At 50.7% G+C, this 16021-nt stretch overlaps 1 protein-coding gene across 1 annotated transcript in view; it reads right to left on the reverse strand.

The window, feature by feature from the left end:
- KMT5A (lysine methyltransferase 5A) overlaps nt 1–11357 on the reverse strand; it is a 15390-nt gene extending 4033 nt beyond the window's left edge. Inside the window, exons 1-4 of the mRNA XM_017889935.1 lie at nt 10980–11357; nt 9817–9904; nt 2919–2978; nt 1203–1393 (exon numbers count right to left, since the gene is read on the reverse strand). Coding sequence (XP_017745424.1) covers nt 1203–1393; nt 2919–2978; nt 9817–9904; nt 10980–11164 — 524 coding nt within the window. The 5' untranslated portion in view covers nt 11165–11357. The remainder of the gene's footprint in view (nt 1–1202; nt 1394–2918; nt 2979–9816; nt 9905–10979) is intronic.
- Nucleotides 11358–16021: the final 4664 nt, after the last annotated feature.

Here is a 16021-nt window from a genome sequence, read left to right on the forward strand (position 1 = left end):
AAAAAAAATCAACACCACTGGTCATAGCCAGGAAAAAGCAATTAGTGATTTCCAGAGCTGCTCTGGCCAAATGCCCTGAAGGAAAGCCAGGTGAGCTGCTTAACAGGTTTTCATGTGACTAGTCCACTTCTCCCCTTCGTTGGATGAGATAACATCCAGGACAGATCCAATTCCAAAGATTAAAAATGGGAAGCTGGTGGCCAGGCACAGTGGCTCATGCCTGTAATCCCAGCACTTTGGGAGACTAAGGCAGGTGGATCACAAGGTTGAGAGATCGAGACTATTCCGGCTAACACAATGAAACTTTATCTCTACTAAAAATACAAAAAATTAGCCAGGCATGGTGGCATGTGTGTGTAGTCCCAGCTACTCAAGAGGCTGAGGCAGGAGAATCACTTGAACCCGGGAGGCAGAGGCTGCAGTGAGCCAAGATTGTGCCACTGCACTCCAGCCTGGGCAACAGAGCGAGACTCCGTCTCGAGGGAAGCGGGGGCCAGGCACAGTGGCTCACACCTGTAATCCCAGCGCTTTGGGAGGCTGAGGCGGGCGGACCATCTGAGGTCAGACCAGCCTGGCCAACATAATGAAACCCCATCTCTACTAAAAAAAATACAAAAACTAGCTGGGCATGGTGACACATACCTGTAATCCCAGCTCTGTGGGAGGCTGAGGCAGGAGAATCCCTTGAACCCGGGAGGAGGAGGTTGCAGTGAGCCAAGATTGTGCCACTGCACTCCAGCTTGGGCGACAGATTGAGACTCAAAAAAAAGGGAAGCAGGGGATAGCTGCATCACAGCTTTGAAAAAAGGCAGTAACAGGCCAGGCACAGTGGCTCACGCCTGTAATCCTAGCACTTTGGAAGACCAAGGCAGGTGGATCGTCTGAGGTCGTTCAAGACCAGCTTGGCCAATGTGGCAAAAGTCCATCTCTACTAAAAATGCAAAAAAAAAAATTAGCCGGGCCACTCCAGAGGCTGAGGCAGGAGAATTCCTTGAGACCGAGAGGAGGTTGCAGTGAGCTGAGATCACGCCACTGCACTCCAGGCTAGGCAACAGAGCAAGACTCTGTCTCAAAAAAAAAAAAAGCCAACAACAACAAAACCAGAAGACTGGCCACCAAACAGAATCAGGAGCTCCTGGCTCCTTGGCCTTTCCTCACTGCCCAGAGGACAGAAAAGCCCCTCAAAGCAACAGTGGACTCACCAATAGGTTTTGCTCAGATACTGAAAATAGTACATGTAACAGCCCGTGGAAGGGTCCTGTGCATACAGAGCCTCCCGTTTCTTGGCGTCGGTGATCTCGATGAGGTCCCCGTGGTATTCCACCACAAAGTCACCTCGGGAGAACTGCTTGGTGGCAATCACACCCCTGCCTTTGCCATCGATGAGGTCAATCTGTCAGGAAGTGATAAGAGAGTGTGTTGGTTCATAATAGCAATGGATGCCACTGTCCACAGCAGGTCTCCGGGGAGCTGGGGGCTTACCCCAATCTTTAACAGCTGTACTGAGCTATGCCATAAAATTCACTTGCTTTACATGTACAGGTTGATGGGTTTTATGAAGTGTATACACCTGTGCAACCGTCACTACAGGCCAGCTCTAGAACATTTCCCTCACTCCACAAACGTGATTCCTTGGTGCTCATCTGCAAAGCAGTTATATCAGAGCTCGTGAGAGATCTGCTAGGTGGAGACTGCCCCATTTTGTAGATGAGGAAACTGAGGCTTAAAGAGGCACAGCCACGTGTCTGAGGCCACACAGCTAGGCAGTGACACAGCTCAAATCCACACACTTGGTTTCTCTGTCTAGGGGCTGTGCGCTATGCCTTCCTAGGGGAACAGCAGGCCCAGTGGTCTGGGTCTCTGACTCGTTCCACAGTTTCTCTCCTCTGTCTCCTCACTCTATTCTACATGGAGTTGGATGGGGTTGCTCTTAGGGGCCCAGGACTTAAGCTGGAATCTCCCTAGGTGGCGGTTGGAAGTGGAAGCTTTCTGAGCCCTGAGCCCTAATCTAGGCCCAATCTGAGCCCCCCTGTAGAGAGTTCTCCTCTTGCCCAAACTGCGTATGTTTGAAATACAGTAAGAGAAAAGCACATTTCTTGGGCATTGTCACTATCTGGGAAAACAGAGTTTAAAAATGTATTAGTTTCTCCTTTTACACTTTGGGAGGCCGAGATGGGCGGATCACGAGGTCAGGAGATCGAGACCATCCTGGCTAACACGGTGAAACCCCGTCTCTACTAAAAAAAAAAATACAAAAAACTAGCCGGGCGAGGTGGCGGGCGCCTGTAGTCCCAGCTACTCCGGAGGCTGAGGCAGGAGACTGGCGTGAACCCGGGAGGCGGAGCTTGCAGTGAGCTGAGATCCGGCCACTGCACTCCAGCCCGGGAGACAGGGCGAGACTCTGTCTCAAAAAAAAAAAAAAAAAAAGTTTTCCTGGGCATCAGCTATATATTGTATAATCCCATTTATATGAAGTGTACAGAAGATCAATTCCACTGAGACAGAAAGCAGCTGAGTGGCTGTCAGGGGCTGGGCAGGGGACAGGCAGGGATGGTGGGCAGTGCTAAGTAATGGGTAAGGGTTTCCGTTTGGGAGGATGAAAAAATTCTGAAATTAGACAGGGATGATGGTTGCATTGCATTGTGAATGTACAAAAAGTCACTGAATTTTTTAACCACAATTTCTAAGAAAAGTTTCCCCTGGATAGCATTTATATACAAAGTCCATTTATGTTTCCTTCATAAGACATTTCCTTAACAAGTTTTAGTATTTGGCTCTTTGACAACCTAAGAGAGTCTGCCTGGTCACCATGGCCATTAGAGGGTTAAAGCCACACGGTGGCCACTCTCAGCCACGGGACCAGGGAAGGTGAGATCTTCCAGCTTCAGCTACGATGCAGCAAGTAAGCAGCCCCTTACCTTCATCCCTTCTTCTTTTCCACTCTCAATCAATTCATCTATTCTTTTCCTTTCTTCAGACTGGGTGGAGAGAAAGAAAAGCAGCATCAGTATCCTCTCCCAGGCCCGCTGTGGGTAGCTTCATGGTCTTGAGCCCTGACTGCCCCAGGCCATGCCCACAGGGCCACAGTCGGCCTCATTTGGCATCACTGGGGATGACGAGTCCCCACTGATGGCAAAGCTCCCAAGTATCCCTCCTTTTCTCATCACCCATCTGTTGTGGAAGATCTGTCACCTGAGGTTCAACTGGATACAGGGGAAACAGTGAGGACCCAAGAACAGAATGGGGCTTGTAGATATGTTCTGTTGCCCATGCAGCATGTTAAAAAATGTCCAACTTGCCCACACCTGAAAATCAGGCCTCTGACTTCACAGAAAATCAGGTACAGCGGGCCAGGTGTGGTGGCTCATGCCTGTAATCCCAACACTTTGGGAGGCCAAGGCAGGCGGATTGTAAGGTCAGGAGTTCGAGACCAGCCTGGCAAATATGGTAAAACCCTGTCTCTATTAAAGATACAAAAATTAGCCAGGTGTGGTGGCAGGAGCCTGTAGTCCCAGTTACTAGGGAGGCTGAGGCAGGAGAATCACTTGAACCTGGGAGGTGGAGGTTGCAGTGAGCTGAGATTGTGCCACTGCACTCCAGCCTGGGTGACAGAGCAACACTCTGTCTCAAAAAAAAAAAAAGAAAATCGGGTACAGGAGATCAGAGGCTGTGCCCTTTGGATGGGACACACGTGGTCCACATCCCTCTGGTCTGATGGCGCGTACTGCTATCAAAATGTTTAGGATCTCTGAGGTTTACCTGTATGGAGGCCACCACCATGGATGGGAAGAGGGCCTCCAATCCCGAGGGTCAATACAGCCCTGAACAGAGAACAGGAAGGGGGCACCCAGGGATCCACCTCTCCTCTAAGGCCACCCCTCCTGCACCTACCTCCATCCCTATCTCTGGGTTCTACTGTTCTGCCATCGCACAGATACTACGGAGCAAAAGGGAACCAAATGAAGACAGACCAGAAGCTCCAAACCAGTGTGGTTCACCCCAAACCAGCATGTCTTGCTGGCACAGACTTTCACCAAACCAGATGGCACAGGTCAGGAGCCTGACACCAACTGCTGAGCTCAACCCACTCCCCCTACACAGAGGCCCAAACCAGCTTGCAGCTTTTCCAGGCACTCAGTCCACACCTGCAACGTGCCAGGCCCTGCAGTCTGTGCTGGGAACAATTGTGAATGAGTAACCTCAAGGACAGTCCCAAATCCTGCCACCTCCTCTCCATCTCCATTCCCACTGCTGCCCAGCAGCCCAGCCATGGCCCCGCCCCCTCGCTAGTCACCAGGCTACCACTCTGACCCCAGAGAACACTCAGTTCTCCACAGGGCAGCCAGAGGGGTCTTTTAAAATGTAAATGAGGCCGGGCGTGGTGGCTCAAGCCTGTAATCCCAGCACTTTGGGAGGCCGAGGCGGGCGGATCACGAGGTCAGGAGATCGAGACCATCCTGGATAACATGGTGAAACCCCGTCTCTACTAAAAAAAAAACTAGCCGGGCGAGGTGGCGGGCGCCTGTAGTCCCAGCTACTCGGGAGACTGAGGCAGGAGAATGGCGTAAACCCGGGAGGCGGAGCTTGCAGTGAGCTGAGATCTGGCCACTGCACTCCAGCCTGGGCGACAGAGCGAGACTCCATCTCCAAAAAATAATAATAATAATAAAATAAAATAAAATGTAAATGAAGCCAGGTGCGATGGCTCTCTCCTATAATCCTAACATATCAGGAGGACCAGGAGGAAGGATCGCTCAAGGACAGGAGTTAGAGACCAGCCTAAGCAACAGATTCAAACCCTGTCCCTACAAAAAATAAATAAGCTGGGTGTGGTGGCACACACCTTTGGTCCCAGCTACTCTAGAGGGTGAGGAAGGAGGATTGCTGGAGCCCAGGGGGCTGAGGCTGCAGTGAGCCATGATTGCACCACTGCACTCCAGCCTGGGCAACAGAGTGAGACCCTGTCTTAAAAAAACAGAAAACGTGACCAGGCATGGTGGCTCACGTCTGCTATCCCAGCACTTTGGGAGGCTGAGGTGGGCAGATCACTTGAGGTTAGGAGTTTGAGACCAGCCTAGTGGCGAAACCCCGTCTCTACTAAAGACACAAAAATTAGTTGGGCATGGTGGTGCATGCCTGTAATCCCAGCTACTCAGGAGGCTGAGGCAGGAGAATCGTTTGAACCCAGGAGGTGGCGTTTGCAGTAGGCCAAGATCGCACTACTGCACTCCAGCCTGGGAGACAGAGCAAGACTCCGTCTCAAAAAGAAAGAAACAAACAAAAACCAAAAAGACCTTCCCATAAACTTACGTAATAGTAACATACCTAACAAAACCTCACATATCAATATTAACCTTTCACATAAATGGACGAAATTTTCCACTTAAAAGATATGGAAGATAAAGGTCAAGAAGGTTAAAAAAAAGAAAGATATACGTCTGTAATCCCAGCACTTTGAGAGGCCGAGCAGGCGGATCACAAAGTCAGGAGATCGAGACCATCCTGACTTAACATGGTGAAACCCCGTTTCTACTAAACATACAAAAAATTGGCCAGGCGTGGTGGCGGGCGCCTGGAGTCCCAGCTCCGCCTCCTGTGTTCACGCCATTCTCCTGCCTCAGCCTCCCAAGTAGCTGGGACCACAGGCGCCCATCACCATGCCCAGCTAATTTTTTGTATTTTTAGTAGAAATGGGGTTTCACCGTGTTAGCCAGGATGGTCTCCATTTCCTGACCTCATGATCCGCCCGCCTCAGCCTCCTAAAGTGCTGGGATTACAGGTGTGAGCCCTCACGCCTGGCCTTTTTAATTATTTTTTAAGATGGGGTCTCACAGCCAGGCTCAGTGGCTCACGCCTGTAATCCCAGCACTTTGGGAGGCCGAGGTGGGTGGATCACAAGGTCAGGTGTTTGAGACCAGCCTGGCCAACATAATGAAACACCATCTCTACTGAAAATACAAAAAATTAGCTGGGCGTGGTGGTGCGTGCCTGTAATCTCAGTACTTGGGAGACTGAGGCAGGAGAATCATTTGAACTCAGGAGGTGGAGGTTGCAGTGAGCCGAGATCGTGCCATTGCACTCCAGGCCAGGTGACAACGTGAAACGCTGTCTCAAAAACAAATAAACCAACCAACCAAAAAAGATGGGGGTCTCACGATGTTGCCCAGGTTGGTGCTGAACTCCTGCTTTCAAGTAATCCTCCCACGTCAACCTCCCAAGTAGCTGGTGTCTTTTTTGTTGTTAATTACTCCCCATTTGAAAATAAGCCCCATGAGTCCCAGGGGCTGGTCTAGTTTACTGTGGAATCTCCTGGTCTAGAACAGTGCACACAGCAGGCCCTCAAAGCAACACCACCGCCATCACACACACCACCGCCTTGCTGCGTGACCCATTCATTACAACTGTGCAGAGAGTGCTGAGCAGTACGGGGGCCCATGGAAATGGGAGTGATCATAGAAAGACCGCAGTAATGGAATGGGGGTTTTTCTGCTGGGACCGAACACGGCAGGTAGGAGATGCGCAGAGGGAAGCTGGGACGAGGCCAGATGCCCCAGCACAAAGCCAGGGAGGCCGAGTCTCCCAAAGGCCTGGAGTTTGGAGTCTGCAAACAACCAGCCCTGGGCTTCCTAAAGGGAATTCTGGCAGAAGCCCACAGATAGGCCTAGAGGCAGATGGAGTGGGAGCAATACAAGGTCGGAACTAGGGTTGGTGAGGAGCCCCTGTAACAAGGAAGGAGGGGACCTTCCCGAGTGGAATCAGCAGACTGCTTGCACATCTGGCCCTGGGGTCGAGCTGGGCATGAAGAAGCCCAGGCATTGCCAAGAGGCATGGTCCCTGCCCTGCTGCTGGCTGCCACCCCACCCGCAGCCAGGCTGGCCAGCCAAGGGGCCCCAGTAGTGAAGCACTCGGTGGGTAGGGCATCTCTCCAAGGCCCACCTTGTGTCCAAACCCAGCAGCCCTGATCCCACCCGGTTGCCCAGGACCCACGCCCTGGCGCTACGCCCGCCCTGGCTGCTGTCTTCAGCCTCAGTGGAGGTATACAAGAGGCTCTGAACTGCAATTTCGCCCCAGACCATCTGGCCAACAACAGGCTCTATTATGCCCCACCCTCCTGGACCCACAGCCTGGGCCCAACATGGCAGTCAGGTCAGGACTGACCCCATCCTTCAGATGAGCCCCAGCTGTCCCATTCTTGAGCTTTATCTGTGCAGTCAGAAAATACTCCACCCTAACCAGCTTCAGCCACGTCATCCCGGCCAGCTACGGCCTCCCTGCCCTGGCCAGCAATAACTTCCATGGCTGCACTCAGCAGAGCCAACACAAACAGTCGGGGGCACAGCACGGCTCCTGGTCCAGGAACAGGGCAAGCTTTCTTGTGTTTGCAGACCGTGCTTTAGGGAAGCAAGTGCATCCTTCCCTTCTGCTCATCTGCTGCAAGATTTAGCAGACCTGCATCCTGTCCCATCGCAGCCTGCACTCTGCCCAGCACAAACTCTTGCTTCTTATTAACAAGGCCAACTCAGCTCCCCCCACCCTAAAGTCCACAGCAGCCCTTGATGGGTGCTCAGTAGAGGCCCTCTGTGTGGGCACGCCACAGCTCCAACCCTGGCTGGGAGGTGTCTGGGATTCTGTGGCCTGGCACCACCTCACCCTTTGCAGTGCTGTCTTTTTTTTTTCTTTTAAAGACAGAGCCTCGCTTAGCCACCCAGGCTGGAGTGCAGTGGCGTGATCTCAGCTCACTGCAACCACCGTCTCCAGGGTTCAAGTGATTCTCCTGTCTCAGCCTCCCGAGTAGCTGGGATTACAGGCACCTGCCATCAGGCCCGGCTAATTTTTGTATTTTAGTAGAGACAGGGTTTCACCATGTTGGCCAAGCTGGTCTCGAACTCCTGACCTCAGGTGATCTGCCCACCTGAGCCTCCCAAAGTGCTAGGATTACAGGCATGAGCCACCACACCTGGCCCAGTGCTGTCTTTAAGAGAGACCGAGCAGGCCAGGCGTGGTGGCTCACGTCTGTGATCCCAGCACTTTGGGAGGCTCAGGTGGGCGGATCACCCTACGTCGGGAGTTCGAGACCAGCCTGACCAACATGGACAAACCCCGTCTCTACTAAAAGAAAAAAAATACAAAATTAGCCAGGTGTGGCAGCAAAAACCTGTAGTCCCAGCTACTCAGGAGGCTGAGACAGGAGAATCACGTGAACCCAACAGGTGGAGGTTGTGGTGAGTCGAGATCATGCCACTGCATTCCAGCCTGGGCAACAAGAGCAAAACACCATCTCAAAAAAAAAAAAAAAAAAAAAGTGACCTAGCACAGTCTCCCACTGCCGCAAATGTTTTAAACAGCTCATTATTGGCTGAAAGACATTGCCTTTTTCAGGCAATAAAACCAAAGCTGCTCTCTGTGGGGAAGAAAATGGACTTTATTATTTTTTTTAATGAAGCTTCATCAATTAAAAGAAAAAGAGAAAGAATACTAGACCACTGTGTATCTGAACATTTAACATCAAGAACACTGAAGGAGTCTGCATGAGGGCTGAAATGCTGAAACTGCCAAAGCTGGGGTCCCCACCTCTGTGTAGAATGCAATCTTGAGTGCCTCTCCCAACCTGGTGGTCACTGTGGGGGTGAGGGAGAGCGGAGGGGCAGCCCCAGGTGTCCCTGAGGGGGAAGAGCAGAGGGACCTGCCACGCCCTGGGTTTCCTTCACAGAAAAGCAATAACCACACCTCACTGCAGCAAATATTGACTGCCTGCTGCATAGCTCAGCCCTCTGCAAACATGGGAGCAGAGGCCCGCACAGGCCAGCCGGCCTGCCAGCCGGTGCTGCTCACTGGTCTGCAGGCTCCTAGCATGGCAGCAGCATGGGAAAGAGCAGACAGGAGTGACAACGCTGAGGAAGCAGTGGTGGCGATAGTAACAGTTAGCTGGCACTTACTGAGTGTCAAGGATGGTTCTAAAGGTTCCTCTTGCACGAGCACATTTACTGAATGCTCACCACAGCCCTAGCAGGTACTACTTTATTGTACCATTTTACAGACTGGAGAGCCAAGGCATGGACAGGGTAAGTGACTGGCCTGAGGCTATGCAACCAGCAAGTGGCTCCAAGCCACTGCTCTTTTTTTTTTTTTGAGACGGAGTCTCGCTCTGTCACCCAGGCTGGAGTGCTGTGGCCGGATCTCAGCTCACTGCAAGCTCCGCCTCCCGGGTTCACGCCATTCTCCTGTCTCAGCCTCCCGAGTAGCTGGGACTACAGGCGCCGCCACGTCGCCCGGCTAGTTTTTTTTTGTAGTTTTAGTAGAGACGGGGTTTCACCGTGTTAGCCAGGATGGTCTCGATCTCCTGACCTCCTGATCCGCCCGTCTCGGCCTCCCAAAGTGCTGGGATTACAGGCTTGAGCCACCGCGCCCAGCCCAAGCCACTGCTCTTTACCACCCTGGGCCACAACATGAAAACTTCCAGAAAACAGATAAGAAAAGCCTCTGAAAGAACAGGCAGCCTTTCCCACAGTCCCAGGCTCCCAATGGCTCTGCCAACAAGTCCTGGAAAATCCACCTTCACAGTTGCACCGGGCTTTCCCTGCCATATGCCACAAGTCACAAGGTTCCTTCACACAAGTATCTTAACCAAGCCCTGCAGTGACCCCATCAGAAAGGCAGGACAAGCTTTGTGAGGATCCCCGATAGATCCAGGAGAAAACCAAGTCCAGAGGGGCCAAGAGACTTGACGAAAACAAGGCTCAGGACACACACACACCAAGCACTGCCCAGTGGGCCACCCTGCCCCTCCACGAACTGGAATTTAAAGCATGCGACTACCTGCAGCTCGGCTTTGCTCTTCCTGGAGCTCCTTCGGACAGGGTAGAAATCCGTAAGTTTGCGATTCTGTTGCGTTTTTCCTTGAGCTCTGGGTAAGAGGGGAAGAGGAGAAAATAAATATCAGGACTGAAAACCTAGAGGCACACAGCTCCTTAGGAGAAGGCACACACCAAGGAGGCACACAGCTCCTTGGAGATGATGTCACTTAAACTCCTTTGTCCACTGGAGCCTGCGGGTCACTCAGTTCAACTGCCCTTGAGGGCCTCAGAGGAGTTTCAAAGACAGGCTGCTGGCTGGGCGCAGTGGCTCATGCCTGTAAGCCCAACACTCTGGGAGGCTGAGGCGGGAGGATCACTTGAGCCCAGGAGTTCGAGACCAACCCAGGCAACACAGCAAAACCCCGTCTCTGAAAAAAGGAAAGAAATTAGCCAGGCATAGTGGTGCACACCTATGGTCCCAACTACTCGGAAGGCTGAAGTAGGAGGATCACTTGGTCCCAAGAGGTTGAGGCTGCAGTGAGCTACTGCACTCCAGCCTGGGTGACAGAATAAGACCCTGTCTCAAAAAACACAAGTCGGGTGTGGTGGCTCACACCTGTAATCCCAGCACTTTGGGAGGCTGAGGCGGGCAGATCACGAGGTCAGGAGTTTGAGACCAGCCTGACCAACATGGTGAAACCCTGTCTCTAACAAAAATACAAAAATAAGCAGGGCGTGGTGGTATGCACCTGTAATCCCCACTACTCAGGAGGCTGAGGCAGGAGAATCGCTTGAACACAGGAGGTGGAGTTTGCAGTGAGCCGAGACTGCACTACTGCACTCCAACCTGGGCGACAGAGACTGTCTCAAAAAAAAACAAAACAACAAAAAAAACACCAACCACCAAAAAATCAAACAAAAAAATAAATTTGAAAAAGAAGGGCTGCTTATGCTGGGGTGGGTGAGGAGGGGAAGAAGGAGAGGCTCTTGAACTCTGGACCCATGCCAGATCCAGAAAGTGACAAACAGTGGCATCCCAGCTGATGACTCGGAGAATCTGAGTCTTTGACGTAAGAGAAGCTGAGAGGTGGCCACTGAACCCCCACGGGCACCTGAGCAGGCTTCCCTGGGGTCAGAGGAACCAAACTGCTCCACGTTAGGAAGAGGACTGAAGGGGGCACTTACTTTTTTCGGGGGGCCTGTTTGCCCTTGATGGGCTTTTTCAGGGCTTGCTTGGTGATGGCTGCATTGGTGGAATCACAAGATGAGGGTGGAGTTTTTGGAGGTTCTGCTGCTTCAGATTTTTGGTTTGGAAAAGGTGCCAGGGGACCTCTCCTGGCGTCTTTGATCTTCTGTTCCTCGGACTTCATGGCGCTCCGTACTGCATTCCCAGCATTTCTTTTCTCTGCAGGCAGAGGCGGGGGAAAGACAGGGGTTTATTCTGTACTCTGTCTCTCAATTTCTAGACCACCAGCTGCATTCTAAGACAGGCTTTGAGAAGAGAGGATCCTGGGTTTGTCAGGCAGGAGTGCCCTTGGCCTGCTAAGCCCCGTGTCCGCTATGGGCTATGACGGGAGGAGTGCCTAGCTCCAGCTCGATTTTTTGACCAAGACACTGGACAGAGGTTTTAGACTTCTGCGTCTTTTTTTTTTTTTTTGAGACGGAGTCTTGCTCTGTCACCCGGGCTGGAGTGCAGTGGCCTGATCTCAGCTCACTGCAAGCTCCGCCTCCCGAGTTTACACCATTCTCCTGCCTCAGCCTCCGGAGTAGCTGGGACTACAGGCGCCCGCCACTTCGCACGGCTAGTTTTTTGTATTTTAGTAGAGACGGGGTTTCACCGTGTTAGCCAGGATGGTCTCGATCTCCTGACCTCGTGATCCGCCCGTCTCGGCCTCCCAAAGTGCTGGGATTACAGGCTTGAGCCACCACGCCCAGCACTTCTGCGTCTTGACATGGGAGATAGAGAGCCTGTGAGGCAGAGGCACCAGAGACAGAGATGCTGGCAAGGGCGCTTGATCATTAACTTTCAGGAATCAGGCTGCCGACTCAGATCAAAAGCTTCATTCCTGAAGGCTGGGACAGCATTAAGGGACAGGAGTAAGGTGACAAAGCAGAAACTCTTCCCCAAGAGCTGCCTGGCACCCTTCATTTCAGACTCTAAAGAAAAAGAAGGCCCCCTTCTAGTAGGGTTGAAGCCCCAGGTTCACAGCAGTTCTCAGCATGGTGCCCACCAGACTGGCCTGGGTATCAGGAGACACACGGCAATGATCTGTCACTTAAAACACTTGTGGAGTGCCAGTGTTGGAAAACTGCTTACCTTTTCAAAAAATGTTTTCCTTTTAAAAAACTAAGTAAATAGGCTCAACACGGTGGCTCATGCCTGTAATCCCAGCACTTTGGGAGGCCAAGGTGGGTGGATCACCTGAGGTCGGGAGTTCGAGACCAGCCTGGCCAACATGGTAAAACCCCATCTCCACTAAAAATACAAAAATTAGCCAGGCGTACTGACAGGGACTTGTAATCTCAGCTACTCAGGAGGCTGAGGCAGGAGAACTGCTTGAACCTGGGAGGTGGACGTTACAGTGGGCCAAGCATATTGCACTCCAGCCTGGGCGACAGAGTGAGAGTCTGTCTCAAAAAAAAAAAAAAAAGAAAAAAAAATTAAGTAAATAGCACGCTGCTCACAGATGTAAAATGGTACAGCCGCTTTAGAAACAGTTGGGCATCTTCCCAAAAAGTTAAACATAGAGTTACCATATGACCCAGCAATTTCACTCCTAGGCATCTATTCCAGAGAATTAAAAACATATGTCCCCAAAAAAATCTATCCAGGAATATAACAGCTTATTTGGAACAGCCAAAAAGTGAAAACAACCCAAATGTCCATCAACAGATGAATAAACAAAATGTGGCCTATCCATACAAAGGAATATTATCCAGCCACAAAAAGGAATGAAGGGCTGGGCAGGGTGGCTCCCCGGAGGTCAGGAGTTCGAGACCAGCCTGGCCAACATGGTAAGACCCCCATCTCTACTAAAATAAAAATATGAGCCAGGCGTGGTGGTGCGCACCTATAATCCCAGCTACTTGGGAGGCTGAGGCAGGAGAACCACTTGAATCTGGGAGGCGGAGGTTGCAGTGAGCCAAGATTGCACTACTACCCTCCAGCCTGGGCGACAGAGAGAGACTCCTTCTCAAAAATAAAAAAAAGGATTGAAGCACTGAAACTTATTACACCATGGATGGACCTTGAAAATATGATGCTCAGTGAAAGAAGCCAGACACAAAGGGCCACGTATTTTGTGATTCTATCCATATGAAATGTCCAGAACAGGCAAATCCATAGAGACAGAAAGTACTTCAATGGTTGCCTTGGACTAGAGGAACAGGGGACTCAAAGGTGACACCTAATGGGTACCTTTCTGGGGTGATGGAAACGTTCTGGAAGTAGACCGTGGTAATGGTTGCACAACTCTGTGAATATACTAAAAACCACCGACTCATATGCTTTAAAATGAACATTATGATATATTAACTATATCTAGATTAACAAAACAGAAAAATAAATAAACACATTAGGCCGGGTGCAGTGACTCCCGCCTGTAATCCCAGCACTTTGGGAGGCCAACACGGGTAGGCCACCTGAGGTCAGGAGTTCAAGACCAGCCTGGCCGACATGGTGAAACCCCATCTCTACTAAAAATACAAAAAATTAGCCGAGCGTGGTGGCGGATGCCTGTAACCTCAGCTACTTGGGAGGCTGAGGCAGGATAATTGCTGGAACCCAGGACATGGAGGTTTGCAGTGAGCCAAGATCGCACCACTGCACTCCAGACTGTGCAACAGAGCGAGACTCTGTCTCAAACAAACAAAAAAACCCATTAAAACCATCCAGATCTTTCTTCCTCCTCTACATGCCTTCCTGGGTGAAATCAGAGAGAATTAAAGCCAGGACATCAGGCCCAGGAGTGTGTGGTGCCCGTGAACATCATCTGTCACTCAGTCTGTATCACAGCAGAATCATGGACAAGAAGAGCCTGGACCTTGGGGTCTCCAGAGTCCAGCTTACCTAAATTCTTTTTATTTTTAAATTAGAGATGGGGTTTCTCTCTGTTGCCCAGGCTGGAGTGCAGTGGCATGATCATAGCTCACTGCAGCTTTAAACTCCTGGGCTCTAGGAATTCTTGTGCCTTAGCCTCCCAAGCAGCTGGGACTATAGATGCATGCCACCATGCCAAGCAAATTTTTTTATTTTCATTTTTGTAGAGACGAGGCCTCACTATGTTGCCCAGGTTGGTCTCAAACTCCTGGGCTCAAGTGATCCTCCTGCCTTGGCCTACCAAAGTGCTGGAATTACAAGCCTGAGCCACCATGCCCAGACTCTGACCCAAGATTCTAATCATGGCCATTTAGTAAAACCATGAGCCAAATACACTAGCTTGTATACCAGGCCACCATTTGGCACAATGTATGGACTGCCATATATATACATATATATACACATATATACATATATATACATATATATACACATATATACATATATATACATATACATACACATACATACATATACGTATACATACATATACACATATATACATATACACATATATACATATATATATATACATATATATTTTTTGAGACGGAGTCTTGGTCTGTCGCCCAGGCTGGAGTGCAGTGGCACGATCTCGGCTCACTGCAAGCTCTGCCTCCCAGGTTCATGCCGTTCTCCTCCCTCAGCCTCCCGAGTAGCTGGGACTACAGGCACCTGCCACCACACCCGGCTAATTTTTTGTATTTTTAGTAGAGACGGGGTTTCACCATGTTGTCCAGGATGGTCTCGATCTCCTGACCTCGTGATCTGCCTGCCTCGGCCTCCCAAAGTGCTGGGATTACAGGCATGAGCCACCGCGCCCAGCCAAGACTGCCCTATTTTAAAGGACTAGAGTCTGGGCAACTACCATTTATAGATAGTGCCTCTCCCCAATCCTATGGGCAGGAATTCTAAGTGCCGCAGGTCCAGGGATGAGCTGGCAGTCCAGGGGTGAAGAGCTGGCACACGGAGCCCATCACAAAGCCCTTTGGCATCCATGCTGCAACCACCCTTCAAAACAGTCCTGTGTGTGTAAGGTCAGACTCCTCTCTCCCCATTTACAGATGAGAGAACGGAGGCTCAGAAGAGAGCAGCAACCTATCTAAGCCTCCTTCTTTCGGGTGGCAAACTTAAGATTGGAACCCAAGTCATTTGAAGAACAAATAAAACAATATTGCCCTGTGTACCAGGGGAAATCAAGCCCAGGGTGAGCTCCTGTCCCCAGTTCAGGGCTTTCCCAGCCCTGGTTCTCAGATCCGGCCCCAGAAGTCACGCCAAATCATCATTTATGACACTTTCTGTTAGCGAACACAAGGCTTCCTTGTATAGAGCTGCTGGCAGCCAGAGGCTTTGCTTCTTTCAGACAAGTTTTAATTAGAAGACAGCATGGTGAATTGGGGAAAGTTGACACTCCCCACTGCAGCTTTGAAAGGGAATATTTGGATTAGAGCAAGATGTCGAAGACGTTTCAGTTTGTTTTGTAAGACCAGACAGTCTTCATTAACCCTGTATTTTCTTGTTCAACATTTTAACTCCAAATCTCATTGCATAGGATACTGCTTCAGAGACTAACATGGAACGCCTGAGTGGCAAGAAACTATAGAAATGGGGTCAAGACAGCTAGGCGCGGTGGCTCATGCCTGTAATCTCAGCATTTTGGGAGGCCAAGGCGGGTGGATCAACTGAGGTCAGGAGTTCAAGACCAGTCTGGCCAACATGGTGAAATCCCATCTCTACTAAAAATACAAAAATTAGGTGGGAGTGGTGGTGGCCACTTGTAATCCCAGCTACTCAGGAGGCTGAGGCAGGAGAATCGCTTGAGCCCAGGAGGTGGAGGTTGCAGTGAGCTGAGATCGTGCCACTGCACTCCAGCCTGGCGGACAAGAGCAGAAATCCGTCTCAAAAAAAGAAAAAGAAATGGGGTCAAGGCCAGCTCATAAAAGGGAAGGAAGTCAGTTCCCTGCATGAACACATTAGTTAGGTCTGCAATGGCCTGGTCTGTACAACCTGAATTCATGACTTCTGCACTTTCAGCGCTTGTGAGCCTCTCTAATTGTGGGTCAGGTATGTTATTTTTGCAACTAGGCAAGACAATCAAGCTTGAAGGACATGCTAACTCTTTTTATTT

This window comes from Rhinopithecus bieti, unplaced genomic scaffold (genome assembly GCF_001698545.2).
Source record: "Rhinopithecus bieti isolate Rb0 unplaced genomic scaffold, ASM169854v2 scaffold_574, whole genome shotgun sequence".
Classification (NCBI taxonomy): Eukaryota; Metazoa; Chordata; class Mammalia; order Primates; family Cercopithecidae; genus Rhinopithecus; species Rhinopithecus bieti.